At 41.4% G+C, this 20,256-nt stretch overlaps 1 protein-coding gene and 2 long non-coding RNA genes across 5 annotated transcripts; 1 reads left to right on the forward strand and 2 right to left on the reverse strand.

The window, feature by feature from the left end:
• Positions 1–6,658: 6,658 nt before the first annotated feature.
• LOC110679091 lies at positions 6,659–8,237 on the reverse strand. The gene is made up of 2 exons (XR_002502202.1): positions 7,854–8,237; positions 6,659–7,789 (listed from the first exon to the last, which is right to left on the reverse strand). It is a non-coding gene; the product is annotated as an uncharacterized LOC110679091 (long non-coding RNA).
• A 1,180-nt stretch (positions 8,238–9,417) lies between these two features.
• Positions 9,418–12,882, reverse strand: LOC5565582 (charged multivesicular body protein 7). The gene is made up of 3 exons (XM_001649889.2): positions 12,256–12,882; positions 10,537–11,142; positions 9,418–9,889 (listed from the first exon to the last, which is right to left on the reverse strand). Exons 1-3 carry the CDS (start codon positions 12,730–12,732, stop codon positions 9,536–9,538), a joined length of 1,437 nt encoding a protein of 478 aa, XP_001649939.1. The 5' UTR covers positions 12,733–12,882; the 3' UTR covers positions 9,418–9,535.
• A 2,241-nt stretch (positions 12,883–15,123) lies between these two features.
• On the forward strand, positions 15,124–17,466 carry LOC110679251. Of its 3 annotated transcripts, XR_002502334.1 has the most exons (4): positions 15,124–15,143; positions 16,010–16,149; positions 16,870–16,935; positions 16,994–17,466. It is a non-coding gene; the product is annotated as an uncharacterized LOC110679251 (long non-coding RNA). The 3 variants fall into 3 exon arrangements; XR_002502335.1 differs by having other exon boundaries at positions 16,908–17,466; XR_002502333.1 differs by lacking the exon at positions 16,870–16,935.
• The last annotated feature ends 2,790 nt before the right edge of the window (positions 17,467–20,256 follow it).

Below are 20,256 nucleotides of genomic sequence, written 5' to 3' on the forward strand. Positions count from 1 at the left end.
AGAGCTATATACAATCCTAAAATGATTTTTTTCTAGACAGCAGTTTCTTTCTCAGAGATTTGTTGATCTACTTGCTCGATTTACTCGGGTGTGCTCTTAATCGTCTACTCTTACGAGCAAGACATCCGAGTCTTAGGCGTTCACCGTCTGAGAACCCTCAGTCTCCAGACTCCCGCTTCAATGCTTTCCTTTTCAGGTACTCCTCATCAACGCTTTATTAGCTCCGAGTTTCTAATTTTCAAGCTCATCGTCCTGGAGTAAACTCCATGGACTCGCTCAGTCTTCCGGTCGAGAGGGTAGGCGTGAGCAGACCCACAATCTTCAACAAAGACTCTACTTCTAGATCAAACCTTGACTGCCTAGTCCAGCACGTCTGTGAGATTTCTTCTAGAGGTCCAGCCAAAGCCTTTCCACCTAGGAATGCACCCAGTAAATAATGTTGTTGTGGGGCTGCCCCGACCAAATGGCCAGAGCTAAATCTCACAAACGGTGGTAAAACCTAGTGTTTTCATGCAACCAGAGCTAAAGCATCATGGTGCGTAGTTGCTACTCAAATGAGAGCTACATAGCTTGATAACCAGTCCCGCTCAACTGCATTCCCTAAGAACAGCTTCAGTGAGCCAGTTTCTTAAGGAACCTGCAGTTGAAGATTCCAAGTCTCTTCCCATTCAGATCTTCTAGGTCGTAGCAGTGGGCTCCAACGACCCTTTTCACTACAGCCTGCACATATTTTGGAGCAAGTTTTGAGCAAACTCCCTTCCCCTTGTCCGATAGCTCCATGTTCTTCTTCAAGACTTTTTCCCCTACGGAGTATATCGGACATTTTGCATTTGATCGCAGGTTGTAGTAGGTCGCATGCTTTTTGTAGGCTATTTCTATGTTGTGCCTCACTTCTTCGTATAGCTTTTTCCTTTCGTGGTCGTTTAGCGTTCCTGCGGACGATGTTGGTGAATCCCTTAAGCTACGATATTCCGTCCCATCGGAAATCATATTCCTGCCAAACATTATGAAGTATGGAGTATACCGAGTAGCTTCATGGACGGAATTTCTTATTGCACAAGCAATCTGCTGCAGGTTGTTAGCCCACTCTTTGTGCTCCTTCTTGATTGTAGCTCGTATGGCCGTTGTAATCACCCGATTTACACGTTCCGAGTCGTTTATTTGGGGATGGTAATTAGGTGTCCTCCAGTGAGTGACACCGTACCGTTCAAGCAGATTTTGGAACATTGTGGACACGAATTGCGTTCCATTATCGGACAGAACAACTTCGGGTACACCAAACAGGAGGAAAATCACATTTTCAACGAACTGGACAAGAGACTCTGCAGTAGCTTGACGAAACGGTTGGACAAGGACAAATTTACTGAACAGATCGGTGACTACAAGCAAACATGTACTACGGTTCCTTCCCGATGCTGGCAACGGACCCACGTAATCCATCGCCAGGAATTGCCACGGATACTGCGCAATTTTCTTTTGCTCTGCCATGGGTGGCGTGGTATTTTGGTTCGTTGCCTTGCTGGTCTGGCATGTGAGACACGTCTGACAAAACTTCTTTATCTGGCTACTCATCTTTGGCCAAAAATAGCGTTCCTTGACAGCTGCCAACGTCTTCTCTGCACCCAAATGTGCCTGACTGTGGATCTTGTTCAAGATATCCACCCGTTCCGCTTTTGGCGGGTATCTCTTCCAGCTGAATCGTGGATCCTCAACCTTTCCAGCGTCCTTGATGTACCTTAGCACCTGCCCATCAACCACACGATAATCTGGAAAGCCTGCAGGGTTTTTCAATATTGCCGACGCCATTTCTTGGTAGTTCTCATCGTCAGCTATCGCATTTAAGGATTCCACCGACCTTGACAGACAATCTGCGACGATGTTGTTCCTTCCCTTCCGATATTCCAGTTCTATATCGTAAGACTGGATCTTCAACGCCCATCGGAGTAGCTTGGCGTTCCCCGACTCGACACCAATCGTAAAGAGCCACAACAAACTACGAGCGTCCGTTACGACCTTAAATCTCGTTCCTTCCACATAGTGGCGGAAGTTCTGGATCGCCAACAAGACTCCCAAACACTCCTTCTCGACGCTGGCATACTTCCGTTGGGTACTGCTCAACTTCTTACTGAAGTACGCTATCACCTTCGGCTGTCCTTCGAAGTCTTGTACCAACGCCGCACCCACTGCGTTGTCCGAAGCGTCAGACTCGATCGTGAACTGCTTCGTAAAGTCCGGATTACCAAGGATGGGTGCCGATACGAGTGCTCCTTTTAGGTCTCCGAAGGCCTTCTCTGCCTCCTCAGTCCAGCAAAACTTTTTCTTAGACTTCTTTAGGAGATCAGAAATCGGCGCAACAATCCTACTGTACTCGCGTATAAAACGCTGGTAAAAACCGGCTAATCCGAGTAGTCGTCGTATATCCTTTATGTTCTTTGGGCGTACGTAATTTAGGATAGGTTCGATGCGAGAGTTATCAATCGAAACTCCATCCTCTGTCAGCAAATAGCCCAGATACGAGACCTTTTTGCGACAAAATCTGCTCTTGTCTAACGAAATCGTAAGATTTGCGTTAGCTAAACGTTGTGCCACAATCTTTAGGAGTTTGACGTGCTCGCTAAACGTTCTAGTCGCAATTACAATGTCGTCCAAATAGACAAACACGTACGGTTCAAGATCGAAGCCAATTACGCGGTCCATTAGACGACACATTGTAAATGGAGCGTTTGTCAGTCCAAAGGGACAAACCTTGAACCTGAACAAACCCTGAGGAGTTCGGAACGCCGTATAGTCCCTAGATTCCTCCTTCAAGGGAATCTGGAAATACGCGTCCTTCAGGTCTACTACTGAATAGTATTTGGCTTTCCCCAGTCTATGAAAGATCTCCCCCATGTTCCTCATAGGATATGAATCCTTTTTGGTCCAGGAGTTGATCTTTCGAGAGTCGAGGCAAACTCGGAGTTTGCCATTGGACTTCCTAACCGGAACTAGCGCACTAGCCCACTCGCTAGAACATTCTTCGATGGCGTCCATTTTCTTGTACCGTTCAATCTCGGCTTCCATCTCAGCCTGAATAGCCGGAGAACATCTATACAATGGTTGCCTACGTGGTTTTGCTTCTTCACTGAGTACAATTTCATGCTGGATAAGAGAAGTTCTTCCCAACCGATTTTCTGTGGTGCACGGAAACAGTCTTATGGCTTCGGTTAACTCCGCTCGTTCCTCCGGTAACAGTTCGTGCTCAGTCTCTACTGTTTCCGGTGTCGTTTTCGATGGTTCAGGTAATTCAAGTGCCGGGATGTCCAACGTCTCATCTGGTTCTGTCTTCCTGATCTCCGGAAACGCCTGAATTGGCAGAATTGTGAAATCGATGACCTCTAGCTCCGCGACACTGTCTCTGTTCAAAGTAGCAACTTTTTCCAGCCCCTGTGCTCCCTCCATCATCGGTTGAATACCAAAAGCCTTCCAGAAGTTGTACCCTAGGATCATTTTCCTGCATATCTGCGGTACCACTAGAACTGGAACTACCTTCGTAACACCATTGAACTCAATCGGAAGCTGGACGTACCCAAGACTCTTATGGACTGTTTTGTCGGCTGTCACTATTCGTAACGGACTTTCCTTCATCGTAAGACCGTTGCGTTCCGCGATGTCACTGACACTAGTGACGCTGACACTAGCTCCTGAGTCCAATAAAGCATCGTAATCTGTACCGAAGATCCGCACACAGATATGTGGACATCTCTCCGCCGTTGCACTTACTTCGCACAGTCCTGCTTCTTCAACATATATTCTTTCGGATACGGGAACTGTCTTAGAGGTTGGAATGCTGTCGTTCCCATTTTTACATTCCCCCTCTAGTTTCCCGACATCACATGCTGAGACGATCTCGGGTGGTTTGGGCAATTTACTGATGTCTTTCCCGGAGTTCCACACACGTAGCAGAAGATTCGCTTTTCTTCTCTGCAATACCTCCACATGTGCCCTGTTTTACCACAGTTCCAACACAGCATACGCGTAGCTTCTCTTGAGGCCTCTTGAGCGACTTGCGGTTGTGCTGACGTCTCTGATACTCTTCTGTCCGGTTGTCTCCGATCATCTCTTGGTCTCCTATCCCTGTTGAACTTCCTCTCCACAGCGTTCACCTCCTCCGAATCGGAGTACAACGATTGTGTATCGCTTGATTCATTTTCTGCTTCAATATTATGCAGATTACCGGCTGACTTATTGTGTCCTTCACGGTGGCTTCTAAACGTTGGATCGTTTGCATCAATGCGGTATGCATAATACTCCAACATCCGAAGATCCCTCACAGTTCTACATGCCAATCGCGACCTGTAATGGGGACGCATGTCCCAGATTATTTCAAACAGTCGACTCTGATCCAAGGGAGAGCTTAAAAGTTTGTTCAGTCGTTCTACCTCCATCTTGAATGTCAGAAAGGTTTCGTTTCGTTGCTGTTTCCTCTCGTAAATCTTCTGCCTATTTCCCTGGTCCTTGTTGGGATTTCCAAACATGTAACGAATCCTTTCTTCAAAATCCGCCCAATCAAGGAATTCGTCTGCGTAACAGAGGTACCAATCGTACGCTTCGCCTCTCAGTATTGTATGGATTCGCTGCAACAAAATACCATCGGAAATTCTGTCCATTCTGGCTAACCGACGCACTTTGTGGAGGAAGTCCTCCAAGGATCTCTGACGACTATCCCCACTGAAGGTGAGATGCCACTTTTCCATTCGTCTGTCGGCGTTAATTATCTCTCCTTCTATATTCCGCTGATTCGAACGGCTTCCCCTCGATCCATTTTCGAAATCGTCCGATCTCGCATAACGATTTGCCAGTCGTGCTCCTGGCTGATAATCTTGATTATCTCTCCCGAAATCCTCTGGAATACTTCCTACATCCTCATGTCGCTGCACTGGTGCATACTGTCGTTGCCTATTGTCAAGCCGTGAGAACTCATCCCTTCGCTGGTCATCGAGTCGCCTTACTCCTCCGCACACATGGGAATATGGAAAAGCAGCTCTTCGTTCATCTTGCTCCTCTATCCTTTCTCTCTCGTATTCCGCTCGGTACGCTGGCGCAGATCTCTGCCAAGATGGTAAGTCTTCTTCTTGGCGAAAATTTTGGTATTCCACTCTCTCATTTTCGCCTTGCCTTCGAGTGTACCGATCCCGATATTCCATGTTAGCCACTTCCTGTCCCGTCTGTCCAGTCCTTTCAAGTTGTTCGTCGCGTATATTGCTTATCCTGGTATTCACAACTGGTGAATTTCTTGTTCCGTATTCTGATGTTTGCGGTGCCAAGTTTTCTTGTCCTGAAATGTTTCGTTCTTCTACTATTTTACATACCCTTTCCAGTTTAGCTTCTAATTCTTTAATTCTTTGCTCATATAATGTTTTCTGTTCTTCCAATTCGGTTCTTAACTTTGTTTCAACATTTTCCTCCGCTTCGTTTTCGCGTTGTGTAATTTCCTCATTCTGTTTCATCAAATCCAACGACTCCGCACCTTTATCCTTATATTTGTCCTTTTCTGCATTCAGTAACTCCTCTATTCCCCTCAAACCTGCGTTACTTCTTTTATTCTGTTCATCTACTCCGATCTTTTTCCCGTTTTTGTCATCAGAAGGTTTCTTACTATTAAATTTGTCCAATAAACCATTAATTTCGCTTGAAAGGTGATCCTTAAGCTTTTCTGCTTGCGAGCCTTTAGCTTGTAAGCGTTCAACTCTAAGCGCATAATGTCTAAGACGAGAAAAACTCTTGTCATCCAGACCTTTCTCCAACTGTTTCCCAATTGCTTCAACCTTACCCAGAATGAAATCAAACATTTGGTCAACAGTGCCTTTAAATCCATACTCCGCACCCTCCTTCGCATCCACAAAGAACAAATTCCTTAGCAACCTCTGTTTAGCATCCAGATCACTTCTTGTATCCGCTTCCCTATTTCTAAGAACCAGTTCGTAGTCCACCTCCTCATTCGTCAAATGATCTGCTCTAGGGAATTTATGAGCCATTTCAACGAAATTTGCCGAACAGTACAAATGAATTATAATAATATTTTGTTACCGACTAGAATTATCCGTTCTACTGTTTTTTTGTTAAATTTTTTTTTTAAAGTAATTTCAACAAACTATACGTAAACCACAGAAACTCAACAATATTTCTCCAGAAAACTACAGAAATACACAAAATTACAACTATAACATAATCTTATTTTCAGATTTTACGAAAATTCCGAAAATTCACTTAAACTTTACTCAAAATTATCCACATTAACATAAATTTGAACCACATGAACAATACTTCAAATTTGCTCCATAAACGTAACATACATAACTAATAAGACCTTTCAGTTGGGCGCCAATTTGTAGCCGACACTGGCCGATCTGGAGATGAATCATGCGGTTTTAGCGCCACTCCGTGAGGAGACCGCACGACAAGTCTAATATTGCCCGGTTGAGACTCGTTCAGGGCGAGTCCATTCGAAATCTTCAAGAAAATTGAGATCGAGCCAGTTCGCCTACTAACTAGACCAAAACTAGGTACTTTACCCTACACAACCAACATAACTTCTCAATTACAAAACTACGTCTCCAAAGAGCGGTGAGAGATCACCCGTACCTAAAGGCGATGCAACATTAAGGTGTGGCGTTGCACGCTATGCTCTCATCATTGGCAGCTTCAACTACTTCCCGCCAGAGGCGCAACCAAAGTGGAAGAGACAAATTCAAACAAAGTCAAATTCCAACACGCGGAAGACATTCAACGAAAAGGACACGCACCGAAGCAACGTGGAACTAGAATCTTTCTCCAAACTATTAGTTGTGTAACAATTTTGTCTTGCGCTTCACATCTTTATTCAAAAACAACACATTCAACGTATAATGGAAAAAAAACGAATCATTTAATTACGGATAATTATCACATGCATGTATGTATTTCGATTACCTATCGTTCTAGTCTTCTAAGTGCGTTTTTTTTTCTACTCCTATCTAATCCTGTTCTCCTGTGCTCGTGCTAGTGTGTATTCCTCTCATTCATTCTCATCTCATGCAGGTTTCCCTCGACGATGCCGGCAGACGAACAAAATGCTTGGCACCCGGGTGACTAATAGAAATTTGGTTGGGTGGTCATTCAAAAATTACGTGCGCACGTTTATAGCATATCGCACCCAACCTTAAATTTCATGGACGCGCCTCGAGGCGACTTGGCAGTCCAACAAAAATACACGACCTTTGGTCGGCAAAAAAAATCCTCCGCGGCGTCCTCACCGGACGCCGCCCTTCACAATGAAAAAAGCAACGGACTCACCGATAACTGCAGGCGCTGGTATTGGTTACCTACGGTAGCGGTGGATGATGGCGATCGTTTACTGTTGGTGGTTCTGCGCTCTTGGTCCTAGCGCGCGCGGACCACGCCGGTGAAAAACGACCTTTGGACCCGCGGTCGACGATCCACGAGGAATTTGGTGGAAGATGGGCTCGTGGTTGGCTTGAGTCCTTCTTGGGCGGCACTTGGCAGCCGCGGTTGACTCCGAAGCGATTTGGTGACGGATCGCTTCCTTCCCGACGGAATGACGGTTGTCAGAGACTTTCGTTCCGAAGATGGCAATGTCGCGGTCGCGGACGTTGTTCTTGCGGTTGACGGCTGTTACACAAAGGAATTAGCACAATGCACGGAATTTGGGAACGGGACGGACACACTGAGCACATACCTGTATTCTGGTTAAGGAAACGCACAAACTTGCCTACAACGCACAACTTGAATATTCTAACTATTAAACTAGGGACTAGAACAAAGAAAATAATCTGGATTAAGGACACTATAACCACGTTGCTTAAATTTCCTCTTACAAATTCAAGGACACGATCACGATCACACGCGACACTTCCACTTTGGTTGACGGTTCGGACGAAATTGAATTGAAGCCGTGACCCTCAGATTAGGGAAGATGACCTCGTTCGAGTCCAGCGGAAGCTCGAAATGTCCCACGAACTTCTTCGAAATAGTTCGGTAATTAAGAAGAATACGCTGGCCGATCGCTCAGGTTTCGCGTTCGGCCGCGACCTTTTCTCTCTCGACTTTCTCCGAAGATTCCGAATGAAACTTGACCTTCGGAGCTAATTCTCAGGGCCGAATATGTTTCTTAATAACGTCCGTAACCAAAATGTCGGCAAATTTGTGTTATTGACCGGTATACTTTACGGCGCAGTGTTGATCATAAGATTAGATCACTTTGAGTGATATTACATACTATATTTCAATCAACTTTTAGTTTACATGGAGCAAAGGCTACACCACATATATTAATGCAATCTGGGCTCTTTCTGTATCATGGGGACGGGCCATATTATTTTCTCGTTTCAGAGAGCGAGTAATGGCGCTCAAACCAAAGCTTTTTAGCTAGGGCAGTAGGTGGAAATACCTGTGCCCCATCCCTGGAAGACAAACGCGCATGGAATGACATTAACTTTCTTAGCTGCGTCACTCCCAACGATGATGAAACCATTTCATTCACACTTACACCCAATTACAAAATATATACTAAACTACACCTTTACTAAATTTCAATCCGGTCGCATCACTCGCTTATAGTGAATCCTAGACCATCACCTTTCCCTTCATCCAACTCCTTGACATCTATGAGGGCGTCGGTGAGTCGCTGGCCTCTCTTCAAGTAGGTGTCATATCATCATTTTCCTTTCCTTTCCTCGTAACGGAGAAGATGGGCGTGGCCGGCAATGGACATTGTCATGTCTTTTCATTTCTGACTTCCGATTGGATAGCTATTCCATCCAAAATAGTTCTCCATGAGCAATTGGAATAAGAGTGGTAAAGTAACTAACATGACAGTTTTCAGTATGCAATCTACGAAATACTCCCTTACCACGCAACGCAACGCAACGCAAGATGTCTCACATATCTTAGCAGTGCAATTTGAAGGACTATCTGTGTTCAAAAGAAGGGTAAATCACCGATAAAAATATTATAGATGATAATGCCCACAATTTTCAGTGCAACTCGTAGGAAAACCTACACCGCGCAATGGTATAGACCGCGAAATGGCATACCGCGAAATGGTACTAACCGCAAAATGGTAAACCGCAAAATGATACAAACCGCGAAATTGTACACCGCGAAATGGTTGACCGCGGAATGATTTACCGCGAAATGTCGGACAACCGGGCTGGGCATGTAGCTCGCATGTCGGAGGAACGTCAAGCTAAACAAATATTCAGCTGAGAACCAGGGAGAGGCCGTCGCCTCCGTGGACGGCCACGCACCAGATGGCTTTTTGCAGTTGAGGAGGATTTAAGGTCGCTTAACGTTCAGGGCGACTGGAAGCGATTGGCCCAGGACCGGGTCCAATGGAGAAGGCTTCTTCATTCGGCGTAGATTCAACGCAATAGCAAGGAATTGTTGCCCATCAAGTAAGTAAGTAGCTATTTGTATATTATCTTAAAAAGTGTTAATCAAAACTTGCAATTACAATCAACAACGATAAAACAATCCTAGTGACGCGCATATTGAAATATTAAGCCGGCGTAGAAGGCAAATTGCTGGTCGGTGATTGAGTAGACGTTCCACCAAGAATCGACGTGTCCGACGGGGGTGAGGGAGCATCCGTCCTCAGGGCAGCCAACCGCTTCTCGATTTCCCTGTCGAAGTCGTTCAACTGCGCCATAGTCGGTTGGCCACCTGATGGTGGTCCTGCGCCGGGCACAGTAGGAAGACTTGGGGCAGCCGGTGTGGGTGCGACCGCTACATGGTTGGCCGCCAGATTCATATCGAGCAAATCGGACAGTTCCTGCTCCAGTTCCAGATCGTCGACGTCGGCGTTCTGTGGAGCGCCGATCATTGTCTGCATTTCGTCCTGTTGCTCCATGATCTGAAAAAAGAGTGAAAAAAATATATTTAAAAAAAGGAAATGTATGGAACAATGTATTACAGTTCCGTTAACATTTAAAACAAGTTATTGTTCTATTGAAACCCGTTAGAAATTGTTAAAATCGCAATTGTTTCCTTATCGCGCTTTATATCTCGACTACCTCAGGATTTTATTTCGGTAATTTCTTCACGGATTTTAATTTTAATTCCTCTAACATTTTTCTTATGGACAACTTGAAAAATTTTAAAATTACTCTGAAGATATGAATTTTTTCATGATGAATTCAATGATATATCCTTTAATATGTCGTGTTCCGAGCCAACTTCTTGCGCTGGAGATCCGCCGGATTCGGAGCACACGCGTCCATTTTTTTTATTTAGGAGCCGGATCCTATTCTTGGCACTTTTTATTCACTTCGACAGTGTTTTTTTAAAGCTACTGGGCATATATTTGGTAACAATATGCGTCGTATTAAAATGCTTCTAATTGTAAAGTTTCAGACAATTTTTCTTAGAAAAACCTCCAATGCCAAAGGGAATCAAAGAAGTGCCCAAGTAGCTCTACACCCTTTTAAATCAAAAATAAAAATTTGGGTATTAGAGGGTTAAGACAGTTTCAAAATATTGTGAACAGCACAACACACATACCTCCTTCATTTCCGCCAACGTATCGTCCACACTGTCCAGCGTAATTCCGGTCTCGGCGAAGGCCTTCTTCAGCGCACTCGAGCCGATCTTGTACGCATCGATCACGTGACGATCGCTCTGGGAGTCGTGAATTCGCGCCATCATGCTCTGAACGTTGTCCAGCACGTTCATCTTCTTCTCCAGGTTTTTCTCCAGCATGTGCTTCTTGCGCAGGTTGGACTTGGCCAGCTGTTTCTTTCCCTCGCGGAGGTTTTCCTTTACCACCGCCATCGAGTCGACGATGTTCTGCTCCAGCTTGTCGATCACCTTCATCAGGTCGTGCTCGGTTTGTTCCAGATTGTAGATCGACCGCTCGATGTCCGTTATGGCTTGGGCTTGAGCTCCGGGGGCTGCGAATTTTAGGAGGATTGTTTTTTCGTGCTCGATTTTGGATGGTAGTTTTTCGATAACGAGTCTTTGCCGACAATATAAGTGATGCAGCACCAAATCCAATCCATCGGACTTGATGTTCAGATCTTTGACTAGTTCTAAGAGAGCGTTTTTTGACAGGAGCACATTTATTTTATTCTCGTTCAGTATCAGCTTCTCCAACATCTCGGATTGGCTCTGTAAGTGTTAGGATTTAATTTTTTTACATTAATCAGAAAAAGTAGCAAGCCTCTTTTTATATACTTGATCACTATTATAATGCAAGTCTCTATTTGTAATGGAAAGTATCTCAATTATCTAGTTTAAATAAAATGATTTCTAAAGTCACTTGCAAAATTCTAGAGGTTCCAAAGAAACCTTTAGAAACTAATACGCGACTATTTCACAGGTTCTACAGGATTTTTTTTTTCAGCAGATTCCTCGGGGAAAAACTTCAGGAATTCTACTAGTGGTTTCTACAGAGATTTCTTCTGGAAAACTTGGAGGAATTGCTCTAGAGATCCCTCTAGAATATTTTCTAGTGATCACTCCACCTTTTTAAGAAATTCTTTCCGTGATTTTTCGACGAATGCTTGGAGAGATTTCTCCAGAATTTCCTGCTTTGATTTCTTAAGTAAAAACTCTATGGATTCTCCAAACATTCTTATGGTTGCACATCAGTTAATACCACAACAATTACTCCATTAATCTCTCAGATTATCCCGTCTACATAAATTTCTTGAGATGTTTCGTCCCATGTTGTTCAACGAATTCCTTCAGAAAATATTATCCTGAGATTTGATAGTGTTGTTATTATCCTTGAAATTTATCTAAAAAATTCTCTAAGAAGCAAATCAAATCAATATTTCGATGCTTTTATTTCGGTGATTAGAACTAAATCCGTGCGAAAGTTCAGAATTAACTTTCTTTTTTTTTTTTTGTTCTTTATTAAGGTGATTTTTAGCGCATACGGCTAGTTCATCACCAGAAATTATCTTTCAAAATCGCACCAAATCCGTGAAAGTTGCGAAATCTGCATAATTGTGACAACACTTGAAAACCGCTAAAGAATCTAAAAAGCTTTTTCTCGATGAATCTGTGAAGAAATTTCTGAAACAAAATGAAATGATTTCGTATAAATCTCTAGACCCTCGAGAATTTTAACTGGATTCACCATAAAAAATGACTTCAGTGACCATTTCACTTTAAAACGAGTCTTGACCTTCCATTAAAAATAGAGACCAGCAGTACAACAGACACCAATGTATGTAAAAAGACACCCGCTACCAGCCCTGTAATACGTCAACTTACCCTAATGACGTCCGTACAAACGAATTCCGCACTCTCATCCAGTTCACTTCCCACTATCCGGTCTTTCACCACACCGAAGCCCCACCCCAGAGGCCGCTTCACCAGCACATCCATCGCCCAACCTCCCCAGCTTTCCTGCGGGGCTCGGAAGAACTCATTCTTCGCCTGCAGTTGGCCATCCTTCATCATGTCCTCGAACACTAACTTCAAACAGTAGGGACTCGTGCCCTTCCTTCGGAATACCCGTTTCAGCTCACTAATGGACACCGAGCCGGATCCTTTATATTCACTATACCGCACGATCAGTTCCTTCCAGAATCTCATTTTGGAGTCGTAGTTTTCCGGGTTGACCGCTCGGGTGCGGAACTCGGACAGCAAAACGCCCATCCGTGAGTCATCGCGCCAGGATTCGGGATAGAACGATTCCTCCAACACGTACATCGGTTGAGTGTTCGGGGCAAACGATTTGCGAGCCATCGCCACTAGTTTGAACGCGATATTTTATTCTCTTTTTGGATAATTAATCGATTCTATTTCCAGTGAAAAAGCGTTACATTTTACGAAGCAAAAACAATTTGAATCGCAGTAAATATTTTTGTTTATATTTACACCCCCGCTGCTGACTGAAAGACTGCAGGGCTGTACAAGAGTCGACATAATGGATGGCAAATCCTGATTGGGTTCATTCAAATTTTACGTAACGCAAAATTTGCCAATTTTAGACCCCCTCCCTCCCCCACGTAACAGGTTTTGTATGGAAAGTTTTAAATTTTTTGTATGGACCGTAACACTATGTAAGACCCCCTCCCTTCCCCTGTTGCGTTACGTAATGTTTGAACGATCCCATTGCAGGTTTGATGTAGGACTACCGCCCGGATAAAAACGTATCATTCAGTGAATGGCATAAACCATTAATGTACAATATAACGTATTGGATACAATACAGCGTATTGTAATTGAATGTCGAAGCAATATTATTCTTGTTTGAATATACAATTCAAAAACAATATAATATATTGTAACAGAACATTGTATTGTTTTTAATGGATCATTAAAATAACCAAAACGGCCGCTATGGAAAGTATAGATAGCGCCACCGTAGCCTTGTGTGTTTGACAGAACAGCAATGCTGTCACAATGTTAAATCCCATATACAGTGGCGCCTTTGTTTTGATGCGGTGAGCACTTGCAAAAACTACATTCAATGATCCATTGGTTTTATACCTTACAATTTTGGTCAAATTCCTATTTTCGCGTAAAACAACTGTTGCTTTTTTCTATGTAGCTTTACTGAAAGAAATAAACAAAACAAGTTCAGAAAGCAAGAAATCTCGAAGACTTATTTAAACAGACTCAAGTCAGAAAAGTCAACAAACTTACTTTATCAATCCTACGTGTTTCGCAGACGAAATTCTACATGCTTCGCTCTAAACCAACTCAATTTTTCACTTCTAGAACGTTTGATTTCCGAATTTACAAAACGACGAAAGTAAGATTCTCCACTTTTGCAACCTAACCGCTACTTTCGCCGCTCCGTTGTATGGGAGACAAAGTGACTTAACCAAGATTCAAAACAAAACACTACTTGAGTCGATTTTACACTGGTACAAAAACGTCGTAAGTAACTGATTGAAACGGCTTATCATTTTGTCATGCAATTTTTGTGGGAAATGATAGGAACTACCTTGAGTTTTAACGCGAGCTGATTGCATGCAAAACTTAAGCGATGTACACGGTAAAAAAATGTTAAAAAGGAGATTCATTTTAAAACAGTTTTAGAAGAAAGGTTGTGATTCTTCTTAATTAATTTTCTCAAAACCGTATGAAAGTTACTTACGTCGATTTGAAAAAGTAATCTAGAAATGTTGGGTGAAAAATATTCAAAAAGTAAAAATAAGTAGTTTTTTAGAAGTCACTTGACATTAGCTGTAACGACGAATGCAACCATGATACAGTTCGTTGAATTGTTTTTGTATTGTACAACAATACACGAATTGCTTATCAAGACAATACATGAACAATATATCGTATTGTATTTTCAAAATGTTTGTATGAGAAAATATCTATATTTGTATTGTTACGATACTTAACCACCCATACATTATATTGCAAAAATCTCATATACCATACAGTGAACTGTTCAAAACAATATATTGTACTGTAATTGTATTGTCATTTTACAATATACTGTATTGTATTTCCAATATATTGAATGGTACTGTTTCAATACGTTATATTGTTTTTGTATTGTATTTTTTATCCGGGCGACTACACGCCGTGTAAATCAAAAATATATTTACTATTTATTTAGCATGGCATTTAATATTTTGTATTTCTTTCACCACTGGACTGCGAAGTGCGGCCTCATTAGTGCGAAAGTGTGAATAAAAGTGCGGGATTGCATCGAATCACATTGGTGTCTTCAGAGTACTTAGTCTCTGATTTAGAAAGAATAAGTCCCCCGAAGACACCAGCCCGATTTGATGCCATAGGCCTGTTTACATGACGTCTCAAATCAGCTGATCGGGAAGCACTTTGACAGTTCTTCTATGAAAATGACAGGCCCGTGTTAGCACCGGCTCTCCACCGATGTAAACAAATGCATAGACGGATCTGTCACATGAAAAGGCCTATTGCGCACTTTTATTGGCGCTTTCGAACTTGAAAAAAAAAAATCTGCGATATGCCTTTTCATGTGACGTTTTAAATCAGCTGATCTGGAAGGTCTTTGACAGTTCTATCAAAATGACAGACCCGTGCAAGGGGCAAGACAGTGTTCAAAGCAGAGAGAATCTGGAGCAGTTCAGAGTAACTCTGAGCAACTCTGAGGAATTTGTGAATCAAAATTCCCACCCTTGAATCATCATGATCATGATTTTTACAAAAAGGTATACAACAAAAACAATAATAAACCAAACTCTGTCTGTTGAATCTAAACAGCGTAAAATAATTAAGATGAAAAGTTGTGATTGATTTCAAATTCATAGTGAGTAAATCCACGTTTTTATGTTTTTTAATTTCCTTAATTTATTATACCGTGCACCCCGCTAATTTGAACGGTACCTCATGCAAACCATCGGGGTTCATTTTTAATTTGATCATTTAGTCACCCTAGAAACGTGTTTCTGGTAACCTCTTTCACTGTTTTGTTTCTGCGTTCCGTTCCACGGCGTTCCATCTCACTTCACTCCGTTCCATGAGATAAACACAGACAAACAGACGTCACACTCTCACCGATGTCCATCGACCACCTTTTTAACGGCCGATTCAAATATATGGTAGGTGGCCAATCCACCACCCGCAGCGCTCGCATCGTTTTTGTTTGCGTTTGACGTTTACACACTACCGCCATCTTTTGGTCCATCGGCCAAACACACCGATTTTAGCATTGGGCGTACATGTCATCGTGACTATGATTTTGATCGGGATTTGTTCTAAGTGTTACGTCTGTTTGTCTGTGAGATAAATGACGTTTGAACCATTTTTAATCTGAACGACGTGCAAATTAGCGGGTTACAGATTAAAAAATGTTTAGGGCCCATTCACAAATTTCATAACGCTTTAGGGGGTGGGTGGGTGTCCGAACGTTGTTACGGCTCATACAAAAATTGTTGAGTATCAATACAAAAAGCGTCACGAGGGTGTGGGTGGGTGTCCAAAATTGCCAATTTTAGCGTTATGAAATAAATGAACAAGCCCTTAGATTAAATGTGGTCAAACCAACGGGGGTACCCGGTAGTTCAATTTTTTCTAGGAAATTTTCCTGAGCAGCACTCAGCAATGGATCCAACGTGGAAGACATGCCTTTTGCAACAATCGAACGGTTATCCTGCTGCTTCTACGCATACGCTATGACAAGTCTGGAGATTGAACCAAATCGGAATCAAAAGCCAAGTAAGTATCCGAAGCAGATGAATTTGCCCATGAATTTGAAAAAGATAGAAAAAAGCTGCTGAAATGGAAACGCCGACTCCCAACTACGAATATGTTTGCCCGAGAAAGGCCCGCATAGTAAAATACAATTTGTTACTCTTTCCAAACAACATGTTTCTCATATCTGGTAGGGTTAATGTTCCACAAACAGTTGCTATTTTATTGAACAATATGAAACGCAAAAATAATGACTATAAAAAGCGGTTTGAATAATGTATCCCAAACTGTGATAATATAAGTGGGCGAATATAGTTGGACAATATAAACATAAAAACTCGTCAGATATAAATTTGCACAACACACTTACACATGCAAATTTTACAATATAAAACTTAATTTTAACAGTTTGGGAAACTGTTGCACGCTTTGGTATTTGAAAGTGTTGTTTTATGCACGTTTGAAAAGTACATCAGTATCAAGAAGTGAAATAATTTAAAATCTATCTTTTTTATTAAAACGATGCACATAACATCTGTAGTTACATTTTAAAACTTCTGTATTTATGTCCTTTTAGTCTAAAAGTGCAAAATAGAACACAAAAAAAATATATTTTTATTATTTTGCGAAAAATATTCAGCTACTGAGTAGATGATTTTTTAGCGTGTATTTTTCGCGAATCGGGAAAATAAAAAAATAAATAAAATGTTTACATTGCAAATTCACTCCGTTTACTTGTCCCAGAAAGATTGCGATAAAAAAACAGCTGCCGTCTATTCTAGTGCCACATTATTGGAATAAATACAAAACGTAGGCATTACGACGTGTCCTTAAGTTTCAACGGTATTTACGGAATTTGTTATTGCAGCTTTAAGAACCGGATCAACACTTATAGGCAACATCGAAAATAATCCAGCTACCTGGTAAGTCGGTGGCCGTAAGAAGAACAGGCGTCGGAAGCCTAAATTGCTGAGACTACAGTTCCTGTGAATCCCCTTCTATCTACAGAAATTCCTTCCAACAACAAAATAGCAGTCTTTACCAGAAAGCGGTCCCAGAAAAGATGCCGACTCTTGCTAAAACTGTCCTGTGCGAGCAGAAGCGACCAGTGCTTTTTGGAAGTCTTGATACGCACAACAGGCAACTTACGGCAATGCAATCCGCATGGAGTCAGTCCGGAAAATGATGCGCAACAAAACGATGTTGGTGAAACGCGAAGCTATAATCAACTCGGGACTGCAATCATCTATTATTTTTAATAATGGAAAAAAACGTTTGTGAGATAGCTTAAGGTTTGATTATAAAAATAAATAAATAAATAAATTTGGTATAAACGTTCAATTTTATTGTTTCTTATTCAATGTATTCGAAAATAATTAAAATTATTCTTATAATATGAACATATCAGTACAGTAAGGCATACGGTTGAACAATCATAACCAACCACAAACGGCTTATTACACATACGTTACTTTTCTTATTTCTATTTTATAGTTCAACAATTTTCTAACTATTTGCGTTAACGTGAATTTCATGAAAAAAGAACAATACAGCGGAGATTTGCTGGTTGGAACACGACTGCCTTCCAGCTAGCGAATCTGACTCGTTAGTTGGAACGACTGACAGCTGGTGAAAATGCTGCAGACTCACGCATCGGGAGAGCAAAACGTCACGATTCGCACATATACATACACATTTGTTCTATATATGGAGACTTCAATGCGACGGTGCTCAGACGTCAAAGTCAGTTTGACATCTACTCTTGACATTCGAGTGCTTTTTAGTTGGAATATTTGCCAACCAGTGAACATCCATCCATCGAGTCATTCCATGTAGCGGACCCCCAACGAACGAATCCCCACTGTATACCCATCAATTGGCAAACTGTAAACGAAAAATTTTGTTCGTTTTTAAATGGTTACATAACTTAACCGCCTATTTCCCACATTGTGATTTTCCCGATTACCATTCACCAATCTGTGAAACCAGTTTGTGATAGGGTTGGTTTATTGTTATTTTGGATGTCATTTGAAACTATACTGATATTGTCGTGAATGGTTATGAACAGTTTGTGGAACAGTAGAAATACGGTTCATGATTATGCGGAGACACGAGACCGATCGACCTGAAGGAAAAAAACTGCAAATGAGGTTAATTTCTAATGCCGGGAGAAAAATGCTGGATGATGCAGTTTACAATTCGTGTAATTTCCTGTCGTAGATTTTACTCAGTTTCGATGACAAGTCTATATTCGAATAATTTGTATTTGTACCTATAAAATAAAATATGAACCCAGAACAGTTTTTATGTTTTTTTTTATCATCCTCATGGAGCTCATAATGGAGGAGACTCAAACTGAAAGATCATTCATTATTACGTCATGTCATAGGTTTTATTAACGCGCACTTTAAACTACACCACAGGCAAAACTCCATTCAGGATGATTGATGGTACTCTTCTCGAACAGTCGTTTTGTTCAACGCAGCATACGCATTGTCCTGCCTGAACAATTCTGGCAGTTCGGCTACATCCACTGTGCGCAATCAATTAATATATAATTGCAACGTAAACCTCAGTAGATCAACTTGATCGTCGATCGAAAGTAAACATACACAACCATAGTCAATTTGAAGAGTTACAGCTGTCGGCAGAATTATGTATGTATGTATGGTGAAGCATGCTGAGCAATCCTGAGTAACTCTCGTGTTTTCTGAGCAATACACTGTAAGACCTAAGTACCCTTTAAAGGGTAAAAAAGTACCCTCTTTGAGAGAAACTAGTTTAACTCATAAAAAGAGTAAAGGGCCTTTACTCTTTAAAGAGTAAACGGCTTGTACGTCAGATCAACGAGTAAATTTTACCCATTATCCAAAACTTATTTTGCAAAAAACAGAGTAAAATTTACTCTTATTTTATAGATGATAATGTAGTATATTTTAATTATTGATTTTCATAGAATAATTAAAAGTAAAATCTCATAAACACATATTTTTTATTCAATGCATCATAAAGTATAATATCATTAAATATCCATCAGGGTTTGAGTTTCTTTTTGGAACTGGTAAATGGGGCTGGAAATTCCTATAGACCAGAACATTCATACGGGATTGTACTCTGCAGCCAAAGCATCCTGTAAAATAAGATTGATTAATAGATGCGACACGGCAATAAAAGCAATTCATGTACCTACCTTGGACCTTCCCGCATTTCTGCTAACTTATTTTGTTGTTATGGAAAAAAAAAACTCCGAAGTTTCTCAAACACTGCTACATGTCCGACCGATTGTTGTCTACAAATTTTTCACCCATTAAAGAGTAAATGAACGGAATATGTAAATGGGCACAAAATACCCATTATTGGAAAATTTTAAATACCCTTTATTTTGACAGCTGCATATATCAGCAAAAAATGGGCATTTTTTATTCTTTAAAGGGTAATGCCGAGTTTACAGTGTACCCGTTTAGAACTTCCCACCATCTTTTACCTTGGGATCTCCCAGAAAAATATGTAACCTGAGCAAATTTGATGAATTTGGTGCAAATATTCACTCATGTTGAATCTGTCTTGCCCCTTGCTGCCTCTCTTTCATCCTGCAGGGAATTTTATTCCTATTTGTCAATAGGGTCCTAAAGCCCTGTCCCAATTTTAGTGCCAAACGCTTAAGTTTAGGCCAAAAACACATGTTTACTCAATTTTCTAATGTTTTCCGTTGGTTTAAGCCCAAAAAAATTTTTTTTAGATTTTGTCACATCCTTTGGCTTAAACTCAAATTTTGGGTGTATTTTGTTTTCCGTGTTCCTTACGAAATGTCAGATAGGAATAACCCCAGTGGTCGAACTAAAACCCTTGTGGTGTTTTTGTCGACTAAGCGAACGTCAAACATGATCAAAAGTGTCAAGGTTCATTTATGGACCAAATTTTTAAATTAAAGTTTAAACATGATATAGCGATTATTTGAGCGGGAAAAATTGCTAAAGTAGTTACAGTAACATCACAGACAAACAGACGTAACACTTAGAACAAATCTCGATCAAAATCATAGTCACGATGACATGTACGCCCAATGCTAAAACTAGTTCGTTTGGCCGACAGGCCAACAGATGGCGGTAGTGTGTAAACATCAAACGCGAA

This window comes from Aedes aegypti, chromosome 3 (genome assembly GCF_002204515.2).
Source record: "Aedes aegypti strain LVP_AGWG chromosome 3, AaegL5.0 Primary Assembly, whole genome shotgun sequence".
In the NCBI taxonomy this organism is placed as follows: Eukaryota; Metazoa; Arthropoda; class Insecta; order Diptera; family Culicidae; genus Aedes; species Aedes aegypti.